Raw genomic sequence first — 27995 nt, 5'->3', positions numbered from 1 at the left:
TCATAAGAGAGCATACAAAGTGTTAATATTTGTATTGCCATTAGTAATATTCACATGGTTTGTCATTTAACTTAACTGTTGCCGACCAAACACAGAAACGATACAACATTAACTCTCCTATGTCTCAGTATCTTCAGCTATTAGTGGACAACATTTAATGGATTGGGTTTTCCTCAGCATACAAGGGGGCCGTTCCAAGAATATTGATTACAGTCAGTGACGTCAAGGCTCTTCATTTCTTGAAATTTTGAATTTCTGTTTCCAGTTAATCCCCGTCCCTTTTATACTCTACTAGTATTCCCCCCGACTGAGCCTGAAGATGATGTTGGGATCTTGCTCGATAAAATCCCTCCCTCCAAAGGGCAGAACAAGCATGTTTTCCATGAAAGGAACATGAACTGCTGGTCATCTACATGATGCCTCTGTACCTCTGGATATAAAGATAAAATGCATTAATTCATAGTATCTGACAAGGTAGAAATATTGGATTGCATATGCACATACATACAAACGTGATATGCGCGTGCGCGAGGGTGCATAACTGCGTCTGCCTTTGCATGTAACCAATGGCATATAATAAGACAATCCACTGTTTCTGAAAAATGACATAATGGTAATTTAGACCAAAAAGAGGGAACAATTAGTGAATTAAGCAGAAATGTTCTCTCACCCATTTTGCACATGCAAGTATGCCTTTTTCTTACTATTTAACTCCTATTTCAGCAAGTTTCAACTTCAGCTTCATGTTGCCAGCTTGAACTAGTATTTCTTCCTTAGATCGATCCACTCTCAAAACTGTTGCTTTCCTTCCTAGCGAAGAAACTTGCACCATATCACCAACCTCAGGAAGCTCAGTCATTGCTGCTGTGAACATACTAAATTTTAGATTTTTTGCTTAACATAAACCAAGTAAGAACAAGCTGGCACCAACAAGTAACCACTTCTGCATAAAGAAACTGTCTTCCAAACAAGTTCCAATAGAAACTTGTACTTTCATTCAAAAAATACCTGATGGTTGTTTATTGATTTCAACTACTGAAGTACTCATACTCTTTGTAGGCCGTCCATTCTTAGCCTCTGCAGTAAACCAGCTATCACTTGTTGACAGTTGTTTTTGATCTGCTGTAGGCTGAAAAGTTTGTGTTGCATATGCACGAAGCTGCCGCACTTTCTTGTGAAGGATAGAACGTGCCATTGATGCAGCCTCAGATATTTGCTGCATCTTACGGTATCTCTGTTCAGTACCATGCTCCTTTATCTTCCTTCTGGCAAGCTTTAGTTTTTCATGAAGATTTTTTGAGAGCCTAAAAATGAAAAAAGATAGTAGATAGAGCACCCACAAGTTTACAATCCTGCTCTTTACTGACAGTGAGAACTGAACCAAGTGCTGAGCAACATAAGAAAAGGTAAACAAAATCCATCTTTCTATTGAAGAAATAAAAGTGATGTGAGAGAGTAAATGGTCAGGACATAATGATCTTTACTGTAAAACTGTATTCCTTTTAGCTAAAAGATATGCAAGGAAAAAAGAGAAATAAAAGGAGTAAAACAGGTCAAAAGCAACTTGAAAAGAACAATATGCCTGTGGAAAAATAGCCCCCGAGCCTTTCTGAATTGGAAGGCATGCATGGTTCTTGCGTTACATCCAATAACAAGGATAAGGCATTGAGTCATTGCTCTAACTGCAAAATATATTTAGCAGGTGCAGATAGGGACTAGGGATAACTTTGTTCATTTAATCACACACACAAATGGGGCAACAACTTCCTCCATTTATGATAGAAGAATTTATCTGACATAAATTGGTCAAAGAGATACCCCAGTTTAAAACAAACAAACTGTATTAGCATGTTGATGGCCAGAGTTTCAGATCTTGCCTGTTATTATTTGGATGATTTATATTCCAGATGTTACATAATGCACTTCCCAATTGAAATCATGAAGAACAATTTTCTATGTAGTCTTTAAGCTACAGATTCTCACATCAGATGATGCCGTGCCTCATGCAAAAGCTTTTGACTATCTTGCTTGAACCTTTCCATATCAATTATGACCTGCAAGATATTCTAAAGATACAGTACTTGACAGCTTGAAAATTACAATGAAGAAACAAATTTTAATCTTCCAGTAATTTGCTTTGCATGTTGGAGAATGGAGATGACAAAAAGTCTCAATCGAGATATTCAGAAATACATAGTTAAAACAGTAAACTTTCCATTAAGTTCTTTACTCTTTATTTTCAAGTACAAAGCAGATAATGCATAAGTTTTTCTTTGGATTTTATCACAGTCGAGTGAAAAAAACAACGGTAATTGTTACCAAAAGCGGTCAAAAATCATACAGCTGACAAGATGTTCATGATTTCAAAGTATAACCAAGAATAAACCTTGCATGGGATAGGTCCACGCTACCTCATTAATCTCTGCACTAGCAGCACCATGAAGTTCTCGGGCGTTAGAAACAACTACACTGGGGAGTCCCAATTTTTCAGATATATTAATTGCATTTGAACGACCTATAGGAAAAACCGCAGCTGTTATGTTATGAAGTATAGTTACTGATACAATGAACAATCATGACAAGCAGGCAAGAGCATCCTAACCCACTCTTAAGCACAAGGGAAGTGCATGTTTAAACCAAAAAGCTTTGGAAACCATGCAAATTTTTAAAAGCCCCTACTTCTCAAATGTATAAATTTCTTATCAAAGCCCATAGGTCTAAAATTCACAACCACACCTCATATCAAATGAAAGCTCCATTGTCTAGCGCTGAATGAAGAGAGATGTTTTTGAAATGGAGAAAGGGCGTTACCCTGTGCTATTCTCCTAGTTTGAGATGAAAAGTCACTTCCCTATTTGTTAAAAACCTTTACTTGGGAAAGTGGCAAAAAAATTACAAAATTTTGATTTCCCTATCCGATACTTCTTTTAAATACCATGTCCTTGATATCCAAAAGCGACAGAATAAATAACAAAGGGAGAGATAAAGTTTTCAAACATTATAAATCAAATTACAAGCAATCCTCACATCCAATAAAAACTTAATTAGTTATGCACCCAAGAGGAAAACCTGGTACTCCCCAGAGAATCTTGTAAGTTGGCTCTAAGTTCACTTCATCGAACTCCATACAAGCATTTTCAAAGGCATCATTACTGGCAAGAAGAAGCATTAACACATGAAACTGAGAACATGGAACTGGCAACAGAGTGCTTGTGACAGTACACCATGCAATGCAAGAGCCAGTTAACAATGCAAGACTTGGGTCAAACTAAACATGAACCAGAATGGATATTGATTAATTATGATGAATTTCTCATTGATAAGGAAATATGATCTACAGATATGCAGCATTCTTCATGCAATCATTGCATCTTTACTTGATTTGCTAAATACCTGTACTTCAGGGACTTAAGTTCACCATGATGTGTTGTAGCTATTGTCAGTAAGGCACCACTATCAGCAAAAGATTCCAGCAATGACATCCCCAATGCAGCTCCTTCAAGAGGATTTGTACCTGCACCAACCTATATATGCAATAGATATGCATTATATGTTTACTGGTCTAGATTTATTTGACAAGTCTCAGTAACTAGTAGTTAAATATCAATGAAGTAAAAACAATCATAGACTCACTTCATCTAGTAGCACCAGTGACTGACTTGTGGATTGAGATCGAATGTCCTGCATGGTGAATCTGTTAAATTCCATGGAAATTCTCTTATCTGGAAGATGGAAAATGATTTGAAAAGAAGATATTGGGCATGGTCTAAAAATATAGAGCAGAGATCTCTTTAACAACTCATAATCATTGAATTGGAAGAGCTCCTACTCTCATTGATAAAGAGAAGATATCAAATTGAAGACTGTCTGTTAGTAGAAACACCAAGGTTTATCATTCAACGCACAATCTCATTAACAATATGCAATCAATTTGAAAAGCCTCTGGATGTCTGATAACATGCAAGATACTGGAAAATGAATCAAGAAAGAGGTGACTATTCAAAGTTAGAAACATTGTAAGCAATTTATAGTGCTCTAGCCTGCATATCCATGATTAAAAAAAAAGTGCTCTAGCCTGCATATCCATGATTAAAATTTTTTTTAACAGAAACAAACAAAAAAGAAATCTGGAAAGCATATCATCCTTACACTTATCTGTTTCAAGTGGCCAGAGAAGGTAGATAGAGATTGAGACAAGGACTGTTCATCACCAATATCAGCAAAAACAGAATCAAACCAAGGAATTTGTACAGATTCAGATGACAAAACATGAAGACCTGCAATTTCAAACAAGAAGGTTATGTAAGAGAAATAAATGGTCATGAGTAAAACATCTGATGCAATGTCAAATTCTTCCAAGACTAAGCTTTTTTTTTTTTCCAGCATGAGCCATGTGACATAGAATGCATGAAATTTCCACTCTGATTATTAGCATACATCCAGAAACTGGTATGTGGCTAAAATTTTCATCGAGTGACTCTTCTACTTTTCATATATTATGCCCAAAGGGATTACTTATGCTCTTCATCCTTATGCACGATACATTTTGAATTGTATAAAGTGAGATCTTTAAGAACCTAAATCGAATAGTGAAATAAATAAGAAGTTTGCAGTACATAAATCACACTGGAGGAAAGGATTCAATGTCAGATGAACAGTCACATGAAAAAAAATGATGTACAGTGAACCTGATTTTGCCATCATAGCAGCCAATCCAACTGTCTTTAGGCAAATGGTTTTGCCCCCGGTATTAGGACCAGTTATAGTCAGGACTCTTGTTTTATGGGAGATAAAAAAATCAACTGGAACTGGGTGAGCTTGTTCCAATGCAGAAACCTGACAATCAATAGTAAATTTGCCTCAAAAACAGAAACTGTAATTGTTCTTTAAGAAATACATTTAAACACTTTTGAGTTTCATTAGAAAATGAAAGTACAGCCAACTGACGATTATAATAATCAATCAATGAAATTATGTGGTTACATCCATTCTAAAGATCGAAGATCTAAATATGGCTCTACTTTCCACACCCATCATCCATTATCTCCTTCCAGTTTTCTCTTGAAACAGAAAAAATGCAAGCCTTTAGAATGATTCAAATATTAACCCTATATATATTCATGTACTTGTGTGGCAGATGTCCATTCCAGGGGGAAAAAGAGAGATAGAACATTCTATTCCAGGGGGGAAAGAGAGATAGAACATTCTCAACTAAAAGAAAATGAATGTTGCTCATTAGCCCAGTATAACTTACATCAGGAGCATTACTGCCTTCCTTTTTTGCTTTCTGCACATTTTGTCTATGTTGCTGGAGCATCAAAGGATGATAGGCTTTAGGCATGTACAATAGCCACTCTCTCTCTTTGGGAAATGATGCCATCAAGGTTTCATTTTCTGATAAATAAGTTTCAGTGGAAAAAGACCCATCCAGTTCTTCTGAAAGATACAAACTGGGAGATGCTCCTCTGAAACAAAGACTATAAGTTGCCCGGGCATTGATCTACATGTTAAGAACCAAATCAGATATAAATGTATAATAATTTACCAACAACAAGTGTTTAATTTAAAATGTGAAAGGGAATTGAAATTTGAAAACCACAAATAAAATTGCAGTATCAATATATTTAAAGGCCGGGACAGCTTTCACACTTGCATGTGCAACCATGTTCTTCCAGCAATTGTTCTCCAAAGGTAACAGAAGTTAGAATTCTTGCTTATAATCCTCATTTTATACTATTTGCAACCATAATTGTGACCATAATACAATTCATAGAGAATATTCCAGCTCAATTCCTTTAGCACCTCCAAGCTCTAAGTGATATTAAAGCAATCAAATCATAAAAACTATACAGCGTTGCAACTACACAAACTCAGCTTTCTGATTATCATCACCAACTCTATCTCTTACTACTAAGGTTCCATAATGAATGCATCATATGGAAGAGAGGGACAAGTAAATATGCAGGAGTGAATCTACTAAAAAACATTAATGGACTCTGTGTGTGTGTGTGTGTGTGTGTCTGAGAGAGAGAGAGCAAGAGAGAGAGATAGAGAGATAAGATAGAGAGACATATTGGTTGGGCACCCACCACATCCAGTTGAATTACACTGTCTGATACTTTCTCAATGTCATCAAGATCCCTTCTCATCTGCAACAGTTGCAAATTAAAACAAGATGATTGAAGAAATGATATTGATAATGGATAAAAACAGATAAAACACCTTTTCTGTTAACATCAAAAGCACATCTGCCTCTGCCTTTGCAACTGATGCTCTTGCTTGTTGCAGCTCATCATTTAAAGGAACTGCTGAGAGTGGCTCTATAATTCTTCCAGTTCCTGAATCACTACAGCAGTAAATTACCCTTCAGGAATAACATATAAAGAGCTAAGCTCTTGTAAATGAAAATCTGATTGATACAAAGGAATAGTTAGGGAACAATATTTCAGCAACAGGGTTTTGAAGCTAGCATTTACCAAATTTATTTTGTTATGTATATTTTAGTGATCAGAAGTTGTTCTATAGATTCTCTAAGAACTAAACAGATACATCACTGTAGATTAGTCATCTATATTTTTTATGCCACCAAATAACTAATCAAGAATCAACATGCAAAGTTTCCACAGCCAATGGGCTCAGACTTGCATGATACAATTTTTTCAATGTAAAAAGTGAGAAAAGGAGTTCCTGATGAGTGCTTTCTGCATTATTGATGGCTTATATTAGCATTGAGAGCAGAAAGGTTAGCTCTTCATAGTTGTGTTAGGTTTTATTAGACAGGATTTTGGTCCACCGTGTTGTGACTAGATAACAATGCACCTTCAATCATGTACTATCATGGTGATAAATGAGTTAAATTTTCAGTGGGGAGTATGAATTGTTTTCCTTTGTGCGTGCAGAGTGCATGTGTGTGTGAGAAAGATAGACAGAGAGAATACATGAATTTGTTCATCATTAAGCAACATGTACTTTATATGTAAATTGAAAACCAAATGCCAAGAAACTAATCACACTCACCTGGACAGCAAAAGGCCATTAAAACTTGTCAGCTGACCAGTCCCTGAGTTTATACACCATCTGCCATCAATGTTACTCACTTCCTAAACAAAGAACAGTTACCAAACTAGAATAGAAAAAAAAGAAAAGGAAAAGACAGTCAACACAAAATTATCACTCATCTTACCAGAAAAGATGTCTCTTTCATTTCATTCCTAATCAGGCTGTCCATTAACTGAGACAGCTGAAAAAGAAAGTGATAGAAGGGTTCAAAATGAAGCACCAAGGATGAAAATCATTAAAATGAGTTTTGAATAGGAGTGTATACGAGGAAATTATATATAGCTACTACTATGACACCCCAAGATCCATCAAGAAGACCTCAAGATCCATCGAGAAGGGATACTTAACTACCCAAGTTATTTAGTGGTGCACATTTATCAGATTAAATGCAATCAACCGTTATTCAAATAATAATAATAATAAAAAGCTTCGGTAGAATGCAGAAGAGAGTTTGCACCATCATATAGTAAATGGCATCCAGAAATCAACACCCTAACCAAAGGTCACCCAACCCTGTGCTAGATTTTTTTTTCCCAGGAAAAGGTTGATATGCTCAATAAAAGGAGAACATCCCTATCCTCCAGTAAATTTCACAGGCGAAACAAAGGAAGCCCGTTTGAAGGCCTGACTTTTAACTTAAAAGGGATGGTATTGTTAGAAACTAAACATAGCTTCATCCACTATTTCACGTTACATAACATAACTACACCCCGTCTTCGCTTCTTACAAGAAATTCAAAAGAAATGTAACAGTAGCAGCAAAAAGTATTTGGTAAGCAAGATGGGCTTCGCTAGTTATTCTTAAATCACAGATAGGAGGCGTAACTAGAAATTTATACTAAATGAATTCAATTATGAGAAAAGAAAAGGCACAGGCAGTGTTTTGTTTTTTTTTCCACCTTTTTCTCAAGCAGCTGAACCTGATCACGAGCTCGTTTTAAAGCAGAACTCTGAGACAAAACGGAAAACCAAAATTAAAATCAGATATAAAACAAGAAGAGAAAGTGAAAGTAAACCATATAAGTAAATGAAGGAATAAACATACAGCAGAGTCTTTGACAGAGCCATCTTCATCTATAACTTGTTTTATCACCCTGACTAATGATACATTGATAACCATTTCCATTATCTACGAGATAATAAAAAGAAAACAGAAATAATATCTCCACGCAATTAGACAAAGAAAATATAGAGCTTTTTTCGAATGAATTAATGTGTATACTAAGTACCAACCAGTTGTGAAAGAGGCATAAAGCGATTGTACCAATCAGCATCTTCCTTGATTGCAGCTTTGAGATTGAGTTGCAAGAAATAGGCAGACTCCAGGATAGCAGCAACAGCCATTGCTTCATTAGCATTGATGGGTAACCCCCCCCGTCTAGCATTTCGAAGACCAGATTTTACCTGTATATTTTCCAGTCAAAGAAACAAAAAAAATAAAAATCAAACACTTGGTGAGCAATTCAAGATTCAAAAACACGAAAAGAAGTAGAAGAGGAGAGTAACTAAGAGAAGATCAATGGAGGAGAAGTCCAAGCGGCAAGCGCCATGGTTGTGCATTTGGACAGCGGCGTTGGTTTCTTTCAAGAGGATCAAGCTGTGTTGGTAGGTGTGATTGAGGGACCATAATTGCTCCTTACAGGCTTCACGGCCTAAGGAAGTAGTGGCGAAGGACGAAACCAAGTCGCAGAGCTTATCCCATTCCAATACTCTTAGACTTGAATATCGAGCGTCATTAACAGATTTCTTCTGATTGCCGTCGTCTGGTTCTGTTAAAATTGACGGGAACGGGGAGGAGGTGGAAGAGAAGGAGCAAGAATTTTTGCGCAATCTATGACGAGGTCTACGAGTGATGTTGATATTTAGTGGGAGACCAGAAACAGCAGCAGCGCGATGACAAAAATATAATATTCTAGTAGGAGTGGTAAGTAATGTTATCCAATTGCTTCCAAATACCACCCCAGCGGTGGCAGTGGCAGTGGCGGAGAGCATTCTCTTGACGAACGCGCTACTCTGTGAGTGTCACGAGTAAGAATTCAAGATACAATTTCTTCACTCTCTGCATTGCTGCGATATTCTCCACCACTGGTCCTTCTGTGATTGACAACTTAGATGGTAGTAGTGATAGCTAGCGACCCAGAAAGAATAATAAAAAAAAAATATTTACTTATAAATCTATTAAAATAATTTATTTTATTTTTAAAATTTATTTTTAATATCAACATATTAAAACAATAAAAAATAAAAATTTTAATTTTTTTTATAAAATAACCTGTAAGTATTAATATTAAAACAATAAAAAATAAAAATTTTATTTTTTTTTATAAAATAACCTGTAAGCATTAAAAAAAAAAGCCACAGTTTATTTTATAAATGAGAGCGGAGGGATGGAACAGGCAATAATTCTTCAAGGACATGGGGGCTTATCTAAATCATTTGGTTCAAAAATCAGCAGGCTAATCAAAGATGACGTATCTTTCCTATTCATACGAGGTCCAGAGTTTTCGATTCAAGTGTAATAAAATAACAATTTTTTTATTTCTTTTATTTTTAATATCATTATATTAAAATTATTATAAAAAACATTAATTTAAAATTCTTAAAATGAAAAACAGATTAAAGAGAAGAAAGTATCAAACTTCAAAAGGTTTTTCAATTATTATATATTGTTAAAAGGCATCAAACCTTCTATTCTCTCTGTCTTTTTTTATCAGTCTCAATTTAAGTATCCATTTAAATATAATTATTATATATTTTCACTCACTTTTCTTCCGTAACCTTTATTTTTTAAAAATTTTTATTGGAAAGCACGGTAGGCTCAAAGAAATGGTTTTAGCATTTTCGAACATTGATCATATAATAACTCTTTTTTATCCCTAATTTTAAAACAGTTCTAAAAAAAAAATACAAGAATTCTCAAAGATATAAATTTTTTCTGTTTTTAAAACAGTTCTAAAAAAAAAATACAAATTTTTTCTGAAAGATTTATCCTTTTTGAAAAAGAATTTAGCCATTTACGAAGCTTATTCTATTTTATTTTGATTTCGAGCTTGCAGTTAAGAATCAAGAACAAAAGAGAAAAGAGAAAAAAAAGAAAAAAGGAGTGCAGGTCAAAGAAAAGGTACGTAGAGTGCAAGAGTAGAGATGGAATTAAAGACGAAACAAGTGAAAGGCGGAATATAGGAAGAAAAAATGAGAGAAGATGAATAAGGTACGAACTCTTATCCCTTGCGTTGTCATATTCGAACTGTCTGAAATTTAGGAAGATTTCGAAGCTCAAACCAAACAGTACTCCAAGCCAGATGTTTTCTTTCTTATGTGCATGTGCAAACTAATGTCACGGTATGCTGAAAGCCATCATTTAATTAAATTTATATAATTAATAAAAAAAATAGAGTTGTTGGCATAATCAGTCAAATATAAATGAAAATAAGTTATTGACCTAATTTATAACATAATTAGCATAATGATTTATGGTATTTATCCCCTTATTTTTATTTATAAATAGATAATACCTCCAAACTTATTTGGTTTGAGCTTCGAAATCTTCCTAAATTTCACAGTTGAACATGGTTAGTTATTTTTTGGCCGATAATGTGTATTTTACGGGCCAAGTGATCAGAACAGTCTATCAAGCTAAATCGTGATCTAGGGGCCTTCTCAAGGTGACACCATGTTGAACTTGCAGCAGGACAAACGATATCTTCCAATTCTGGGACAATGACATTATGCTATAGGACATGTGGAAACTAAGAATTACATCTCAATCTATCTGATCATTGCCGTCTCCTTGACAATGCAGAAGGTTACAACTACTATAGATAACTTAGGAAACAGCTATACATACTCTTGCTCTACACTAAATCCAAGTACAAAAATCCATCCAGGGAAAATTGAGTCGTGGTATTCATAAGAAGGTTTCTGCCATGATGTAGTGAAAACAACTTTACTCTATTAATGTTCAAACATTAATGTGAGAGCAAGAAGTGAGTGCTAAAGTCACGAAAGTTTGAAGACGTCATGATTCTCATTTGTCAGAAATATGCGCGGGGAGATTTCATGTCTGACAGAGAGCAAATTATTTTCAATTCTTGATTAGACAATTCCAGCAGACAATTCTGTTTCGTTTATCAAGGACGACAAAATACAAGTAAATTAACTTCAATGATCGGAGAAAAAGGAAACTAAGACACACTGCACAAGAAATAATATTTTGGATCAAACTGGCTTGCTATTGTTATCCATAGATGCAGGGTTAATTGATGGCTCTTCACCCTTCTGATCGTCCTTGACGGCGAGCATGACTAGGATTGCAAGCAATGGGTAACTCACGGTGGTGAGGGACCAATTCACAATCAACTGGCTAAGTAATGGAACTTTGTGTGCATCCACTTGCCAGGCAACTGCGGCTCCTGCACTCTGCACTCCCTTGTAAAATCCGACATATCTGCAATTACATGCAAATAACATAGTTTAGCATATGATAGATAAGACACACAAACCCTTCAATTACTTTTCACCTATTTCTGTTTCCCACATAACATGAATTACCTGCTAAGAATCTCAGAGTCATCAGCCAAGGCCCCAATCACCCAGTAGACCATGCTTTGGAACATGGCATCTAGCAGTCCGTAACTGAAATACAAAACGAAAGGCCCTGCGAAATCGGAACCGGAGTCCTTGAAATCCAACTTGGGTGGTAGATCATTGTGTTTATATCCTACCTGCTTCGCCAGTCCACCTGCCCAGATAGCAGTCCGGAGCGCAGCAACAATTCCAATCCCAACAAAGCCCCTCTTCCTCCTACTCTGGAAGCTGAAATCCAATATGTATCCAATCCCAACAGAACCCACCATCTGGGCCCCCCAATAGAACACATTGTTCAATCCCCTTGTCCTCAAATTAAAGAGTGCCCCATTCACATTATTGAACTGGTAACTGTAAAAAAAGTTGCTGGCCCAGGCAGCAGGAGCAATTAAAAGCATCTTCCAATTGAAGAACAACTTAACAATCTCCACAGCCTCAGTAGACATCTTAGAGTACTTGATGTTTGTGCACCGTGTGCCATCATCGCGAACCACTTTGCTCGGCGGCAAGATGGCTAATGACAGCAGAGTCCCTGCCGTCATAAAACACATGAATCCAATATAAGTCCCATCATTAACAGAAGCAGCCTCACTCCGATTGTAGTTAAGAATGAAAGGAATCAGCCCACCAATAACACCTCCCATGTTGAAAATGCTCCAAAACAGAGAAATATAAGTCCCCTTACGATGTGGGGGAGGATAAGAGGTCATGATCGCCCCTTCTCCAGCCCATAAGAAACCAGCACCGATGCCAAGAATGGCACCAGCAACAATAGCAAAAGATTGATGCTGTTTGTGATTGTAATAAAGAAAAGAGCCCGCATATAACACGTAAGTGCTGCAGCCAGCAGCTAAGGTCAAGCGAGGACCAAGAATGTTGTAAATACCACCACCAAGAACGCCAAAGATGGCGAAGGTGGTGTAAAGGGCGGTGTTAGCATTGTTGGCGGCAGTGGGATTCACCTGGCCACCACCTCCCATACCAGAGAGAGCATTGAACATACCAGGACAACAGAAGCAGACGAGTCCTATGAGGGTGACTTGGACCAATGGTGAGTTGTACCTGAATCTTGATTTGGTTGACACTTGGTTGGCGGCTGATTCCTCATCTCCTTCGAAACCCATGTCGGGTCAGGATTGTGTTGATTGTTTGTTTCCTGGTTTTGGAGAGGGGGGGCGGGGGGCTGGTTGTGGGGGGCTGTTTTGGAGTTGTTGATCTGGAGAGGAGATGAGGATGAAGAAAGATGGGTTGAATTTATGGACACTTGGGCTTTTAGCCTTCTAGCCCTTCGGCTAGCGAGACAAGGAGAATGACGATATCAGATTCGTCAGAGAATCTGCAGGCCTCCTATTAGGATTGGCATTCTCACCCATCCATCCATCCTATATATTTATTTTACAAAAATAAATTTATTCATGTATTGAGATTTATGGTGCAGTTCTTCACGTCACTGAATAATATTTAAAGAGTGCATGAGAGTAAGAGTATTGCAATGATTATGGTTAAAAATAATTCTTTTTATTTAAAAAAAATTATTTGTAACATTATCAATAATTTTTTTTATTTTAAAAAAATTATTTGTAACATTATCGTATTAAAATAATAATTTCAACTGTTTAAATAAAACATTTTAATTTTTTTTTAAAAAATATAATTTCACCTGTGTTTTGTTCTATCTTATAATATTTTTATTAGAATTTAGCATTTTGGGCACAAATGTCACAAATTGGTGGAATAGACTTAATAAAAATATTTAATCGGAGAATCGAAAGGTCGGTTCTCTCTATATTAATCCCAGGGAGCGTGGGGTGATATCGATTGGGACATATAATTTATTTGAGTGCAACTCCTCACTAAGAAAATATATAATTCAAATGAAAGAAACAAATATTAAAATTACCTGGAAATTGACAGGAATTTAATATCTACATCTAATGGGTGTAATTGAAATAAGAAAATAAAAATAAAAGGGAAATAGATTTGGAGCACCACTTCCACATAGTTAGGCAACATAGTATGACTTTAAGATGGTAGATTGCTTCGATGTTTTGTTACCTCCAGGTAGGGTGGGTGGCTGAGAGTACAGGAGACAGAGAGAAGGTGGATACCAGAATCAGCTGTCTAACACGCTGTAAATTGCTGTCGAGGATCCAAAAGAATCCAGACACAAGATCTAAGTGGATAATTTTGTTCTTTAGTATTTGGAATCTGCAGCCACAGTCAACTCCCTCAGATGCAAATGAATATACGATACCCTCTTTTTTTAATTACTATTTTTATCATTGCTGATATCCTTTTTACTATTATTATTGCTGAGAGAAAAATGATGCCGTAGAAAGCGGCACGAGGGGAATGCCCCTTCGTAAAGCTTGATTTTGAACAACTGGCAAGCAAGAGAGAGCCAAGAGTGATGTCATCTGCTCTCATGTGAAAATCGCAGTCTACAAAAGTCAGCCGGCGGGGCCGGCGCCTCGTTCGGATCCATTCGCTATCCCATTTGATGCCAAGAGGAAGAGTTGGAGCTAGCATTCTTGCAGGGTTCACGCCAGATGACATTCTCTGCTCTTTTTGGTGGTATTTCATTATAATTAACATAGTAATCATAAACTAAACTCTAAATCTTTATAAATCTCAAGTGCTGTGAGTTAGTTTTATGAAAAAACCCAGTTTTAAGTCGAGATCAAAATCATAAAGTCTGGAACAAAGCAAAAAAAATCCTCATGGTTAATCTATCTGATCATTGCCATTTCCTTGACAATGCCTTCAAACTCATCGTTCTCTGTCTTGCTGGTACAGGAACCGGAAAGCTAAAATCCCAACCCCCTTTTCAAGTGTTCATAAATTCACCACCTGTATCTTCATCTTCATCCTCATCTCAAATCTCTCTCTTTCAAATACCAGGAAACAAACAATCAACACAATCCTGACCTGACATGGGTTTCGAAGGTGATGACACCCAAGTGTCAACCAAAGCAAGATTCAGGTACAACTCACCATTGGTCCAAGTCACACCCATAGGACTTGTCTGTTTCTGTTGTCCAGGTATGTTCAATGCCCTCGCTGGTTTGGGAGGTGGTGGGCAGGAGAATCCCACTGCTGCCAACAATGCCAACACCGCCCTTTACACCACCTTTGCCATCTTTGGCATTCTTGGTGGTGGAATTTACAACATTCTTAGTCCTCGCTTGACCTTAGCTTCAGGCTGCAGCACTTACGTGTTGTATGCAGGTTCTTTTCTTGATTATAATCACCAACAGCACCAAGCTTTTGCTATTGTTTCCGGTGCCGTTCTTGGCATTGGTGCTGGCTTCTTATGGGCTGGAGAAGGGGCGATCGTGACCTCTTATCCTCCCCAACATCGGAAGGGGACTTATATTTCTCTGTTTTGGAGCATTTTCAACATGGGAGGTGTTATTGGTGGGCTGATTCCTTTCATTCTTAACTACAATCGGAGTGAGGCTGCTTCTGTTAATGATGGGACTTATATTGGATTCATGTGTTTTATGACGGCAGGGACTCTGCTGTCATTAGCCATCTTGCCGCCGAGCAAAGTGGTTCGCGATGATGGCACACGCTGCACAAACATTAAGTACTTCAAATTTTCTACTTAGGTTGTGGAGATTGGTTAGTTGTTCTTCAATTGGAAGGTGCTTTTTATTGCTCCTGCTGCCTGGGCCAGCAACTTTGTACACATTTACCAGTTCAATAATGTGAATGGAGCACTCTTTAATTTGAGGACAAGGGGATTGAACAATGTGTTCTATTGGGGGCCCCAGATGGTGGGTTCTATTGTGATTGGATACATATTGGATTTCAGCTTCAAGAGTAGGAGGAAGAGGGGATTTGTTGGGATTGGAATTGTTGCTGCGCTCGGGACTGCTATCTGGGCAGGTGGACTTGCGAAGCAGGTAGGATATAGCCGCAATGACCTACCTCCCAAGTTGGATTTCAAGGACTCAGGTTCCGATTTCGCAGGGCCTTTCATTTTGTATTTCAGTTATGGGTACTGGGTGATTGGGGCCTTGGCTGATGACTCTGAGATTCTTAGGAGGTAATTCATGTTCCGTGGGAAGTAGAAATAGAAAAGTAATTGAAGGGTCTATGTGTGATATCGATCATATGCTAAACTATGTTATTTGCATGTGATTGCAGATATGTAGTATTTTACAAGGGAGTGCAGAGTGCAGGGGCTGCAGTTGCTTGGCAAGTGGATGCACGCAAAGTTCCATTACTTACCCAGTTGATTGTGAATTGGTCCTTCACAACAGTGAGTAATCCATTGCTTGCGATCCTAGCCATGCTTGTGATCAAGGACGACCAGAAGGGTGAGGAGCCATCAATCAACCCTGCATCTATGGATAACAATAGCAAGCCAGTATAATCTAAGTCCATTTCTGCTACTTAGATGATTCAAGGGTAATCCAAAATATTATGTCTTTTGCAGTATGTCTTAGTTGCCCTTTTCTCCGATCATTAAAGTTAATCTATTGTAATTGGTATTTCTTAATACACGGAACAGAAGTGTTAGCTGGAATTGCCTAATCGAGAAAGAAAGAAAAGTTTTCTTCGTCAGACATGAAATGTCCTCTTGCATATTTCTAACAGATGAGAATCTTGATGTCATCATACTTCGGTGATTCTTCATATACTTGTAGCTCTTACGTTACTGTCTGAACATGAATAAAGTAAAGCTGTTTTTCACCACATCATGGCAGAAACCTTCTTATGAATACCACAAGGTCAATCTTCCCTTGATGGATTTTAGTAACTTGTATTTAGTGCAGAGCAAGAAGTATGTCTTGGTAATTCCGAAGTTAACTGTAATAGTTGTCACTTTCTGCATTGTCAAGAAGTTGACAATGATTAGTTAGGTTGACATACCAACACTGCAATCGAAAACAATAAATGAAATGCAACACGAAAAAAGTAACAAAGAATTGTGCCAAATAGTGTGGTGACACACAAATTCTAATTTAAGAATTATTTTTTTCAAGTAATCTCTCTTTCAAAAAGATGCATAACTTTCTAAGTAAATCTAAGAACTAACCTGAATAAATAAGAAAACTCGAGAATAAAATAAAAAACTATAAAAAATCATAAACAAACTAAGAAATTCAAAAATATAAAAAGTAACAAAAATAGTTTAAAAGCATCTTTCAAGCTTAATTTGGAGGTCTTGCAGGCCTTAACAGGTTAAAATGCTATCAAACAAAGTATAAAATTTAAGTACAGGTCAATAATTAAATTAAAAATCATGAATTTTTTACAGGCTAATTATTCAGCATGACCTAAACCTCTTCTTTGGAATTTATATTGAAATGGGAAGGCAATCCTTGAAGGTTTTTTTTTTTTTTTTAAAAAAAAAAAGAACAGTGATTTCTCTCTGACTTCCGTAACAGGACCTAGGGGTAAATCTAATGCAGCTGTGGAGCAGCAGTCTATTCCCTTTAGGAGAAGACTCAAGCCAGGATGGAACGGGATAGCATTGGTACGGAAACGCAACCATGTTTTGCAAGAGCTGTTACCAAAGAAACCTTCTCTCCAATTTTGAGCAAATGAAAATTCAGGCTTCCCAGTGTAAGAACGATTATTGTGTCAGCTTGTAACATCGTCGTTGAAAGTTATCTTAGAAAATTAACGCAAGCACTTGACCGTTGTTGCCTTTTCACTTATCAGGTTCGATTTTCCACCACAAGTTGTCAAAAATATGTCTTAGCAGCAAAACGAAAACAGAAAGTATCTACGAACGCAGAAGGAGAGAGAGAGAGAAACCCAGCCACACAAGTTTGGCAGTACCAGATGTAAAAAACCAATAATCTCATATCAACATTTGGAATTTCTTGCACATATGATTATCTGTTTTATAAATGTCTGTCATTACAATTTATGCTCGTTCAGATTACACGGTAACTAGTGGAGCATCTGTATTTGCTTCTTTGGCAGGAGCCACATCCAATTCCTTCTTCTCAGTTTCCTTGGCCGGCTCCTCGGTGATGACAGAAGTGGCCTCAACCTTGTCCTCTGATTTAGCTACAGGGATTTCATCTTTCTTCTCAGGCTCATCGGGTTTCTCACCCTCCGGTTTTTTCTCATGGACATCTACCAAAGGTGCTTGTGTCTTGTTCTCACCTACCTCCTCCTCCTACATTAATTCACACAAACTGGATTGTAAGACTAATAGTTACGTGATTAAGAGATCATTAACACACACACACAAAGAAAGAAAGAAAGAACGATAAAAAGGTAATTAACATACCTGAGCAACGGTCTCTCCCTCAGCCTGGCCAGGGTTGACAGGAGCTTCACTTGGGAGGGGCTCTGGAGGCAAATCATCAGAGCCCTTGAATTTACCCGCACAGCCTCCCATTATGTTTCTTACCTGTCGGATGAATGCGGGAGTCTGAGGAGGCAGAGAGATCAAAATGACAAATACGAACAGCTACCAGTTCCCAAGAAGGCGAGTTAAGGTCGAGGTATCAACTTTGATAATGATGGGGAGCATAATATAGCTGCAGAAGCTTTCTATATTTGGGACAAATTTGTTTTTGGAAATCCAGTCCATGACCTTTTCCTATGGACAGCATGTTTGTAAATGGCGACTTTCATGTTGGAGCCAGACAGCCATTTGCACTTAAAAACTCGTTGTTTCGTTGGCTCCTAATGACTTTCGCTGGCTTCACTCCTACATGTCCTAAGAATGCATGACCTCTCAACTCTGATTTTTTTTTCCCCCATAACAAACGCCCGCCCTTGATTACTTAGATCACTGGGTAAGTGACCTGCACGACGTTATTACTCGATATAGTTATTTTGCAATGTAAACAAAAAAGAAAAAAAATGTTAGGGTAATGTATATGTTTTTAAAAAGTGAATTTTTTTTTTTGACTCGAGCTATTTATTCAATTGAATTTAATAAATTTAGTTAATTTAATAACACAAATAAAAAAAATATAAAAATTACAAATAAAGTGAAACAACACTAATAATACAAAAAATTGAAAAAACTTGATTTAAGCCCATATTAGTTTGCACATCAAATATAAACCTTAATTGTGACACATGTTAACCCTGTCAAAAATAAATTAAATAAAATTATTAAATTTAATTATAAAATAATTTAATATTAAAAAATAAAATTAAAAAAAATAAAAAAAACTTGAGTCAAATTAGATTACCCTACTAACTTTGTAGAAAATAACAAATAAAACATAAATATTAATTTGTAATCAATCAAATGATTTCATTTAAAAAAAAATCACATATTGAAGGTTCTTAGTAACAAAAAATAAAAATAAAATGATAATATAGCAACTTTATTAAAAATAAAATAAAAAAATAAAGCTCAATTTTTTATAATTAAATATTAAAATATAAAATTAAAAAATTAAAAATATAATATAAAATAAGTTGAAAAAAACCAAATCCAAGTTCAGCCCACAAATGTTTTGTTTTAATTGTGTTAATTTTTATTTTAATCATGTTAATGAGATAATTTTATTGAAGACAAATTATTATATATAATAAAAACATTTATTATTATTTTTTTAAATACAAATCTACTATGTTTTTTTTTAAAAAATTTATATCCATCAATTTTGCATTTAAACTTGAGACTTGCGAATTATATATGCTCTAAATTATATTATTTTTTAAAATATATTTTTTCACTGTGTTATTTTTTCTTTCCATGATAGAGTACCAAAAATCACACGCAGAATCAGAATCAAACCCCTTTCAATTCTTTTTGTTTTAATTTTTCATATTGGGAACGAAATTGCAACTGGATGTCCCATGATTTATGTATCAGCAGCTTCCGTTCCCAGAGACGACGACGACGACGCAATCCACATTGTTAATACACGTCCTCCTCATCATCACCATTTCCCTCTGCTCTATCCCCGCTGTTCTATCACATTCTAATCCAATTCGATTATCCACCCAACACAACATCAACAAGAACAACAACAGTGACGATGCGTGTGGAGAATGGAGCAGAACACCCCTTGTCTCCTCCTGTCCTGTTAAGTGCTTCCGGCCAGACCCGTTTTGTTGCATGGACGGTGTGACTTACTGGTGTGGATGTGATGATGCACGACGCGCAGGGACCAAGGTGGCCAAGAAGGGTTTCTGTGAGGTTGGAAATAATGGGGCTGCTGCTGCTTAGGCTCTGCTCCTTGTTCATCTTGTTTGGCTCCTTGTTCTTGGTTTCTCCATCTTCTTTGGCTTCTTTTGATCCCCCCTCCTTTTGTGGTGGATTTTCCCGGCTATATATATATATATTCTTGTGCATGCCTATAACAGTTAATACAAACATTATTGCTTAACTCAAACTCGAACTCAATTATTTTCTTTTCATCTTGCTGTTGCGCTAATGCTGCCTTGTTTCTTCCAAAGTTAAAGGGTTCCCTTTTTTATTATTATTAATTACTGTGTTGATTAATCATCAATCACGCATCTGTTCTGTAAATGTGAATATATTTTCCATACAAGCTTTGTCTTTGCATGGAGGCTCAACGCCTGCTTTTGCCCACCTCCAGTACCCATAACGATCATTTTGTTGGAGCCACTTTGTTGCGCATACACAAGTTCAGAAAATAACACTATTTGCGGTCCGGAATCGATCTGCATATCAAATAGTTGTTAAGGCAGTCATTCTGCACCTTTATTTAAACAAATTCACGAAGAAAAAATGATCCAGCTAGGCGGACACAGCTAAGGCAATATGTGCAAACGGTCGCCTCACTCCTGCAAAATAACCTCAATGGTTCTCCCATGTAGATTTGTTAGCAAAACTCTCCAGTCTCCGTTGATTTGAAGTTGGAGATCCAGGACAATACAGCAGGCACGAGAACAAACTGAATGGTTTCAGTACCCCCCACCCCCACCCTATGTTCTAGTCTTCGAATTTTCTCTCTTTGAAAGGCTAAACTTAGAATCTGGCTTTTGTAATTAGTCATACAACTGGAAAAAAGAAAAAAGAAAAATCAAAGTTTGGTGAATACTTTTGGCAAAATCAACTCATCATTCCTTCATATTCCACAAACTCTACTCAGCTTTCCCTTTTTTGCTGCTCTGAAGTGAAAATCCAGTTTCACTGTTATCTCTGGCACTCTCGTCCTTGGCTTTAGTTTCATGGGAGGTAGCATTGTCCTCTATAATTGTGGCTGGATCCACAGGTTCAACAGATGCACCTTCCACTAATGAAGAAGATACATGAGGACCACCACTGGAAACATTACCGAGCAGGTTCTTATACATAGTGAAAGCTTGAGCCATAATATTGGCAGGATTGCCAGTAGCACTGGGAAGCAGAATTGTTGTCCCCTGAAAAAGGAAAAAAAGAAGGGACAGAAGGAAAAGAAGAACAAACATCAGAGAAATTGTAAACTAATTGCTTATCAAACCAGACAATCACAAGCACATTTGAATAATCTCCTCACCTCTTTGGCAATGTTACCAAAAGCCCCCACATATTGCTCAGCAATTTTCAAACTAGCCGCCTGCAAATCATGCCACAAACATGAGCCTTGATGCACATAAGATATGCATGTCACAGTTAATTGTCTTGTGAACGCTAAAATGCAAGAATCACAAATCACGTGGTATAAAACACTTGCAAAATCACTAATCTAAGGGATATATCTTGTTTACACAACCATATCAAAATCTACATGGAGAACCTCACCTCAATTCCCCCACTCTCTTTAATATTCTCTGACACAATGGCAATTCCTTTGGCTGTTGCTTTTGCTTTAGCAATGATGGCTTCAGCCTCACCTAAAATATTATTGATAAGGATTTAAAAGGATGTGAGATTGGCAGCTGATCATATGAGAACTATATAAAGATAAGCCATGATATTGCCCGATCAAGTCTGGCTGGTTATCAAATATTGTACAGTAGCTAATGGGTCTAGAAAATGAAAAGCTAGAGCATCCAATGCTAAACAATCCAGGAGACTAGAAGAGCAAATTAAGAACCAAACCTATTTTTAAGTGCAACTAGGTACCAGCACTACCATGTAAAAGCAAGCTTCAACAGATATGAAAAGTCATATAATAACAAATATGTTCTCACATCATGTGGTTTGTTTAAAAAGTAATACTTGAGATGCTACAGCCATCTCCAATGAAACCCAATCATAATCAGTGGATCATTGCACATATACACAAGGATATACGAAAGACAAGGATTGAAAGAAAAATGAGATTAGCTGCCTACAAAATAACTGTAACAAGATAAGCCATCATATCACCTCATGAATTTTGTTTGGTTATCTACTAATTTAGAACGGCTTATGGGTCTAGAAAATGAAATAGAGGAGCATCAATTGATTATTGCACAGCAAAGAGACATGAGAAAGCTAACCTTGTGCTTTGTTGATGAGTGCTTGTTTCTCTCCTGTTGAGGAAGGGAGTTTCCGTGAAGAAATGATGGCAATTGGATGATAAACATTAAAGAAGTAAAACAAGTTCTATTTCAAAACAACACTAGAGAAGTTACAATCATCTCCAATGAAACTTGTAACCAACAGAATTCTTATGACACACAAGAAGAAAACTAACCTTGTGATGCCAAGATCTGAGCACTCTTATGACCATCAGCAATATTAATATTGGCCTGTCTCTCTCCTGTTAAAAATAATCAATACAAAAGATTAGCAATGAATTGACAAATGAAGAAATATTGCAATGCCTCATGACATTGAACAAATGATTCTAAAAAAGGTTGCCTGCAATTATTAAGCCATGCATAACAAAGATTTATAGATATGATAGGTGAATAAAAGTGTCTGCATTATGTAGCAGCAAAGATATGAGAGGCAGAAAAAATGCGATGAAAAGTAGCGGTGGAAAACGACCAAGCATGAGAAGATGGCATGACAATTCTGTACAAACAGATAAAAATGATGCATGAAGTCAACTGCAACAAAGTTTGATTAAAGAGACGTTTAATTAAGCTGAGGTAAAACTGAGAAATTAAACTACATTTACTACCTTCAGACTCAAGAATTTGAGCTCTCTTTCTACGTTCTGCTTCTGCCTGCATCTCCATAGCTTGCTTCACCCCACGTGGAGGAGATATATCCCCTAAAGAAGAGAGGACAGTGAAGCACTAACAGAAAATTCAACAGGAACCTAATCAACATAGAATATCAAATAAGATAAGCGCGGCTGGCTCACTTATTTCATAACGAAGACATCGGAGACCCCAGTCTGTTGCAGCCACATTAATGGCCTCCTGCAGAAATGGTGACAGTCTTGCATATTCAACAACATCCTTGTTTTCTTAAAATACCTGATTTTCAACTAAAACTCCGAAACAACCTTAGAGTTTTAACTAGGTTGATAAGACAAGAAACGGAGAAGTGTCATTACAATTTTGAAGAACGAACCAAGTCACAATTTCCTGAAGCAGCAACCAATTTTTCTCACATTTATGATTTATGTCTGGCATTTCAATATATTATTAATGAATCGAAATGTCAAAGCAACCAATCTCTTCACGGCGAAATGTACTCCACATAAAAAGCACATTCCTAAATAAATAAATAATGTGAATACACTAAGAAAGGGTGATTGAAGTAAAGAGGTATCATACCACAATCTTTTCATTGAGAGTGTCTCTTTCTTCAAAGGTCTTGTCAAGAGTAATCTTACCAAGCTCACTACGCATAGCGGTCTGGGCAAGTTGAACGACAGCATAGATGGGATTCTCAACACCATAAGAGGCAAGCTTAGGATCCACAATCTGTTGCACAACAATTTGAGAATCAATAATAGTAAATGATTGATTAACCCAAAGGGGAAAGGGAAATGAAAGAGAAGGGGGAAACCTTGACATAGAGGACGCCGTCGATAAGGATGCTGACATTGTCTTTGGTAATAGCAGATTGATCAGGAATCTGAATAGCCTCTTCCTTCAAAGAGTGAACATAGGCGATTCGATCGACAAGAGGAATCAAGAAATGGATTCCAGATGGCAGCGTCTTCAAGTACTTTCCAAATCTCTCTACCACAAACGCTTTCTTCTCCGGCACAATCCGTACCCCCCAATTCACAGGTGGCGTAATCTCATAACTAATGAATTATAATAAATTAATAATAAAAAATGGAAGAAAGACAGGGAGGGAATGGGGGATGAATGTACCTGGTGAAGGGGTCGCGGCCGGTGCGGAGGAGGCGGGCGGAGATGGTGGAGGAGAGAGGAGAGGAAAGGCGGTTGTTTGGGGCTAAGTGAAGAGAAGGGGGTTTAAATAAGGGAGAATTGGAGGAGGGAGTGAAGAGGGTTCTGCCTCTGGAAGCGGTGGAAGCCGATAAGGAGGAGAGGTGGTGGGAGGTTCTTACGGCGTTGCTGAGTAATAAATGACTCCTCCTCCTCCACATTTTTCTGTTTCTCTTTGTTGTTGCTGTTGAAAAACCCTCGGCCTCCTTAATTATCGAACCCTCCCTCACGCTCACACTCTTCACTCTGATCTGCTCTGCTGACCCTCTCCCCAAGTCACTCTCTCTATGTTTTCCCCCTCTGCCCAGTCAAATAATTTATTTTCCGAAGTTGTAATTGACAGTGTGTGGTGGGCTTATGGTTTTGTTTTAGGCCCGACGTTTTATAATGGGCCTGTCTTCTTTCTTCTTTCTTTTTTTTCTTTTAGAGTTTTTGTTAAAGAATTGAGAGTAATATTCTCTGAAAATGAAAAACAATGAGAGAACGGTGTGATTTTTATAATTTCTGAAGTTAGAGAGCTTAGATTTATATAAAAGTGAGGTTTCACAATTAATAAATAATAAGACAATTTAATCATTTTTAATCAGAAAAACAATAGGATTAGAGGATTAAAAAGAAGGGCCCCTGTTGTTAAACTCCTCCTCTTTTTAAGCCCAAGAGTTTATCATATTAATTCTTAAATTGTGTTGGAATTAGATGGTTGGATGCAGGGACGGAATCAGGGGAGGGCAAGCAGGGGCCGCAAAATATTTTACAATTTTCTATTATTTAATATTTTTTAATTTAAATAAATAAGTTTTTTAATAATATATATTATTATATTAATTTTGGCCTTCCCTGTAAAATGCACCTGGCTCCGCCCCTGGTTGGATGTTAGCTAGTAAAATACCATTTAGTAGCTAGGTTTGTATCTCTTATTGTTTCTTTAGATAGTTATCTTATGATGATTCTTGGGAAATTGTTTTTGGATAATATTTACAAGAAAAGAAAAGAAAAGGTGTTTTTTCCTTCGACTTTTGTGTAAAAAAATAAAAGAAAAGAAGAAAGGGAAAATTAATGTCAGAGAATTCAAACCAAGAATATGATATTCATTAATTAATTCGAGCGAGCTAGTTTACAAAATTGAAATCAGCTAGTGCTTCTGTAACCTCACCGAACACAAAATTAATTATACAAGAAGGTTTCTTGAACTACATGGTGTAAAATTAAAGTTGGAAGACATGCGAAGAACTAAATCTCACCTTCCAAAAACAAAGAATCGATGCAACCATGACAGTTCATATGATCAGTGTAAATAGATATGAGCATTGTTAAAAAAATAACCCAAATTACTTTGATTGTTCGAACCAATTCCGGTAGTAAATTTCTTAAAGTTCCGGAGAATTACCTCAGATTTATTTAAGATAATTCATGTAAGATGAAAAAACTTAAGCCATCCAAATTAAAGTTCTAGTTTATTTATAAGGTTTTAGAAATAATGAGATTGTAAATTTTCTTAGTAAAAAACTCCTTGAGCCTAGTTTTATTAATCCATATTTTTAATGAATTTCTTATCAAAAATTAATGGGGCAATGGAAAACAAAATTCTAGTATTAATTTTGGATTACGTGAGTTTTTCAAAATAGGGTTTGGACATACTGCTATAAATTGATAATAATATTTGCATCTCAGAAACAGGATCGTAAATCCTCTATTACCTTTTGTGTTGCATTGCTGCTTGGACACGAAGGTGGTATGGAGTTAAGCAAGTGAGCTAGTAGTTGAACCGAAAATAATTAAGTGTTAAAGAGTTAATTAAGAGAAGAGAATATCATTGGATTGAATCTTACTACTTGCATTTTCCAACATACATGTAAGTGCACGATCGACTAGAAACCGATAGATTTTTTCCTGTGATTTAGCTCTAGAAAGTGGCCACCCACCTGTAGGCTATGTTCAGGAGTGTGTCCATGCTATGCATATAAGAAGAAAAAAAAAACGAAGGTATAGAGCTCTACCTATCCTAAGTGCTGTAATATGCCTCACCATTTCTTGTAGGTCCGAGCTTGATGTTTGACAGCTGCATCATCACTACGAATGAGTCGGTCTCGTTTGCAAGACTAGCCACCAAATTGCATCCAAATTACATATTTAATTTTTTTTTCCGGTTGAAATGTAACACCTTGCATCCAAATTACATATTTAATTTTTTTTTTTCCAGTTGAAATGTAACACTCTCAAATTATAATATCATGAAATCTCCTAATATTTCTTTAAATAATGTTAAGTATTGAGTAATATGTTTAAAATTATGAGTTATCTTTTTTTGAAAATTTTGACAAAGTTCCCTTTATTATTGTTGGTACCAAGTTATCGACAACACTTCTATTATATGTCATTATAACTTTTATCTTAATTCAATAACTTTTTACTGTCTGACTTTTCCAACTGTTACTGTCTAGACATAATTACCAAATAAATCTAACACTTCTATATAATTACTCAGAAATTTGGTTTTCTTCCTCGGTCACCAATAGATTCAGTACTTCTATTCGAATTACCCATCATCCAGCTAACCTTTTTTTGTTAACCAATCAACCTGGTAATTTCATATGAATTACTCATCATCCCGTTAACCTCTTTGTTAACCAATAAACCCGGTAATTTTCTTGATTACCCAAAAATCCAGCTAACCCATTTCGGTTACTAGAATCAATCCAGTAATTCATATGAATTACCCGGCTAACCTCTTCTATTAGCCAATCAATCCGGTAATTCCATTCGAATTACCTAACATTCGGCTAACCTCTTTTATTAGCCAAACAATCCGGAAATTCTATACGAATTACCTCATATCTGGTTAACTTCTTTGTTAACCAATAAACCCGGTAATTTCACATAATTTAGCGGTAATTCACATGACTCCATTTATTCATTTGATCCATTCGTTTAATATCAATTAACTAAGCAACATAGATTATTAGGGAAACTAAAAATTACAAAATAAGGTGACGAATCACCTACCTTCTACTCGAGATGACCCAGCTCCTCCTGTCTAATAACCAGTTCCAGACACAACTCCTGAATCAATCAAGTGTCATTATATCATTAGGCCATCAATATTTTTTTTACGTGCCGAAACACAAAGCAAGTAATATTTTTATTTGTAATTTGTTCTAATAAAAATTCATTCTCAAATATAACATCATTATTTTACATACAACCTCATATTTAACTAAGTTACTTCTTTGCTTACTCTATGTTCATAATTCCTCCATCAAATAATTCTTCTATTCTTTATACCCTCACATCATATTATTTATTTTATCTAAATACTATATTCAAACACAACCTAGACATCTTGTCTTCATATTTTCTTTTAGCTAATTTATTTCTCTTTTAATTTGAATTTATGTTTCTTTTTCCTCCCCTAAAATTTTCTTCATTTACTTGTTATTGCAACTTGTTTTCAATCTATTCCACTTCAATTTCATTATTTTTCCTTCCCCTCCTAATTCCCCCAAATTCACATAAGAACCCTAAGTTCAAAAATCTAGGATTTAAGGGAAACTAAGGTAAAATTCCATGAAATTACTTCCTAACTTAATCAAATAAGCTTAAGAAAACATCTAAATCAAACATTAAATCCAAACTTCTCATGCTTACTTATTGCTTTTCTTCCAATTTCTCTTCTTTTTCAAAGTTAGCTGAATTCCCCTTCTCAAATCCTCCTTCCTTCACTTGATTTTGTGTTTCATAGGTTGAACTTGCAAGTTTATAAAGTTATTTTCTCAATTTCCTTATTGTTTTTCCTTACTTTTCTCTCTTTCTCTCACGTTATGCTTTGTTTTTTCTTTCATCTTTTTGTTTCTGCCCATTTGGCAGTTAATAAAAGAGAAGGAGAGCTTATATGTTTTCTTTTCAATAGCAAATTACTATGATACCCTTAATGATATGTTTGTCTCTATTCGACGGTCTTTATTTTTTTTTTTTTTGCTAGCACCACCAAGCTCCATTCATCTTAAAATTTTAACTATATTTTATTCAATATATTTTAGAGTTTCTCATAAAATTTCAGCTCAATCCGATGGTCGGATTGAAAATTACGTCTAATAACGTAAAACTAGTCGAATTGTGTTTTTTCGT

At 36.2% G+C, this 27995-nt stretch overlaps 4 protein-coding genes and 1 long non-coding RNA gene across 15 annotated transcripts; 2 read left to right on the top strand and 3 right to left on the bottom strand.

Moving 5' to 3' along the window:
• Positions 1-9207, bottom strand: LOC105111636 (uncharacterized). Of its 11 annotated transcripts, none has more exons than XR_839633.1 (20): positions 8565-9206; positions 8292-8462; positions 8104-8187; positions 7958-8008; positions 7184-7240; positions 7018-7100; positions 6223-6346; positions 6090-6149; positions 5255-5500; positions 4689-4836; positions 4150-4277; positions 3634-3681; positions 3394-3524; positions 3070-3152; positions 2412-2515; positions 1984-2054; positions 1009-1304; positions 671-864; positions 509-595; positions 1-430 (listed from the first exon to the last, which is right to left on the bottom strand). XR_839633.1 is itself a non-coding variant. In XM_011007059.1 (20 exons), coding segments are annotated over exons 1-19 (2532 nt in total). In that variant the 5' UTR covers positions 9051-9206; the 3' UTR covers positions 1-430; positions 505-548. The 11 variants fall into 11 exon arrangements, 5 of the variants coding, with proteins under 5 accessions (XP_011005361.1, XP_011005360.1, XP_011005359.1 ...); XR_839632.1 differs by having other exon boundaries at positions 505-549; XR_839631.1 differs by having other exon boundaries at positions 509-549.
• On the top strand, positions 3688-22783 carry LOC105111640 (uncharacterized). The gene is made up of 3 exons (XR_839636.1): positions 3688-4065; positions 11074-11075; positions 22768-22783. It is a non-coding gene; the product is annotated as an uncharacterized LOC105111640 (long non-coding RNA).
• Positions 11063-13018, bottom strand: LOC105111638 (UNC93-like protein 1). Its single transcript, XM_011007061.1, has 2 exons — positions 11610-13018; positions 11063-11505 (listed from the first exon to the last, which is right to left on the bottom strand). The coding sequence occupies exons 1-2, from the start codon at positions 12767-12769 to the stop codon at positions 11277-11279; spliced, it is 1389 nt and encodes a 462-aa protein (XP_011005363.1). The 5' UTR covers positions 12770-13018; the 3' UTR covers positions 11063-11276.
• Positions 14531-16148, top strand: LOC105111639 (UNC93-like protein 1). Its single transcript, XM_011007062.1, is given in 3 exon segments — positions 14531-15696; positions 15798-16027; positions 16067-16148. Coding segments are annotated over 2 exon segments (1347 nt in total). The 5' UTR covers positions 14531-14578; the 3' UTR covers position 16027; positions 16067-16148.
• Positions 20113-24203, bottom strand: LOC105111641 (stomatin-like protein 2, mitochondrial). Its single transcript, XM_011007064.1, has 10 exons — positions 23796-24203; positions 23482-23725; positions 23247-23396; positions 22829-22886; positions 22643-22735; positions 22211-22276; positions 22014-22046; positions 21331-21422; positions 21086-21145; positions 20113-20969 (listed from the first exon to the last, which is right to left on the bottom strand). Exons 1-10 carry the CDS (start codon positions 24029-24031, stop codon positions 20691-20693), a joined length of 1311 nt encoding a protein of 436 aa, XP_011005366.1. The 5' UTR covers positions 24032-24203; the 3' UTR covers positions 20113-20690.
• Between the last annotated feature and the right edge of the window lie 3792 nt (positions 24204-27995).

Source organism: Populus euphratica, unplaced genomic scaffold (genome assembly GCF_000495115.2).
Source record: "Populus euphratica unplaced genomic scaffold, PopEup_1.0 scaffold464.1, whole genome shotgun sequence".
NCBI lineage: Eukaryota > Viridiplantae > Streptophyta > Magnoliopsida > Malpighiales > Salicaceae > Populus > Populus euphratica.
The sequence above is the reverse complement of the archived record's forward strand: the minus strand, read 5'-3'. Positions and strand labels throughout refer to the sequence as shown.